The sequence below is a fragment of the Galeopterus variegatus genome, unplaced genomic scaffold (assembly GCF_000696425.1).
Source record: "Galeopterus variegatus unplaced genomic scaffold, G_variegatus-3.0.2 Scaffold4781, whole genome shotgun sequence".
Taxonomy (NCBI): Eukaryota; Metazoa; Chordata; class Mammalia; order Dermoptera; family Cynocephalidae; genus Galeopterus; species Galeopterus variegatus.
This window is the reverse complement of record NW_007730892.1, coordinates 92,466-93,840: the sequence shown is the minus strand read 5'-3', so window position 1 is coordinate 93,840 and position 1,375 is coordinate 92,466. Positions and strand designations below refer to the sequence as shown.

At 49.9% G+C, this 1,375-nt stretch overlaps 1 protein-coding gene across 1 annotated transcript in view; it reads left to right on the top strand.

The window, feature by feature from the left end:
- Nucleotides 1–1,007, top strand: part of CDX2 (caudal type homeobox 2) — a 6,558-nt gene extending 5,551 nt beyond the window's left edge. The window contains exon 4 of the mRNA XM_008588344.1: nucleotides 756–1,007. Coding sequence (XP_008586566.1) covers nucleotides 756–1,007 — 252 coding nt within the window. The remainder of the gene's footprint in view (nucleotides 1–755) is intronic.
- Nucleotides 1,008–1,375: the final 368 nt, after the last annotated feature.

The following is a 1,375-nucleotide window of genomic DNA, read 5'->3' as shown; positions in this document are numbered from 1 at the left end:
GGAGGGCGAAAGCACTTGTCTTTTGAGTACTTTAAAAAAGCCTCTTTCTACCTCTGGTTGTCTTTTTTGATTCATTCATTCCCCCCTCCCCCATTTCTAGGGGTCTAGAAGGTACAAGAAAAAGCCAAGCGTGTTAGTTTCATCCAGAATTCCATTTGGGTCAATAAAGACATCAAAGACCTATTCTCTCTTTCCAGCACTGTGCCGAGGAAAAAAATAAAATGAAAATACCCAATCCCTGCTCATAAAAACTAGAGAAGCGAGACACAGCTCACAAACACTCTATACAGATAGTCTAGAAAAAACAGGCCAAATTCACAGTCAGGAAGCTCCACATTGTCTCATTTTCAGCTCCAAGGTGAAGAATAGTACATTTCAGTTTAGCCTTGAGGGGCCAAAGGTTGTCATCTGAAGTACACCCCGCACTGCTGCCCACCCTTGCTTGTGCAGAGAAGGCCTCGCAGTTTCTGTTTTCCTTGGTTCTATGACGCTGAACTTTTCCAGTAAAGATGTAGATAAAGGTTGCTTTAGAAAGAAACCTGGGAGAAGGAAGGAGGAAGATTTTTCTCATGAGGCAGAATGTGGCTTGGAAATGGCTCCAGCACTGGGCTGTTATGGGGATTTCCAAGGAAAGCTTCTAGAAGGGCCTGGGTCCTTAGCTAAAGAGGGAGATATTGGTGCTAGGGCTGGATATGGTTCCTCTTTTCCCGGCCATCTTCTTCACCTCCCGTTTTTCCCCACCTTTCCATTTCTAGGTTAAAATTTGGTTTCAGAACCGCAGAGCGAAGGAAAGGAAAATCAACAAGAAGAAGTTGCAGCAGCAGCAGCAGCAGCAGCCGCCACCTCCACAACCTCCACCACAGCCTCCCCAGCCTCAGCCGGGTCCTCTGAGAAGTGTCCCAGAGCCCTTGAGTCCTGTGTCTTCCCTGCAAGGCTCAGTGCCCGGATCTGTCCCTGGGGTTCTGGGGCCAACTGGTGGGGTGTTAAACCCCACTGTCACCCAGTGACCCACGGTGGTCTGCAGCGGCAGAGCAATTCCAGGCTGAGCCATGAGGAGCATGGACTCTGCTCGAATCCTCAGAAGAGACCCCTCCCCTCCCACCCACAAATGTATACCTACACACCTAGCTCTCAGAGGTCAAATGGGGGCCAGGAGGAAGGACAAGTGGGATTGGGGGCCTCAAGGAAGATACTCTCCCAGATTTTTACTTTTTCCAATCTGGCTCTTTCTGCCAGTGAGGAGACAGGAGTGACCACTGGGGCTTCATTTGGAACTGGCAGAAACGTTGTCTGGACTGGCTACACCAAGCAGGCTTTCAGCCACCTTCTCCCCAGCGGGACCCTCCAAGATCTGCAGGCTGCATCTCTGGTTGGA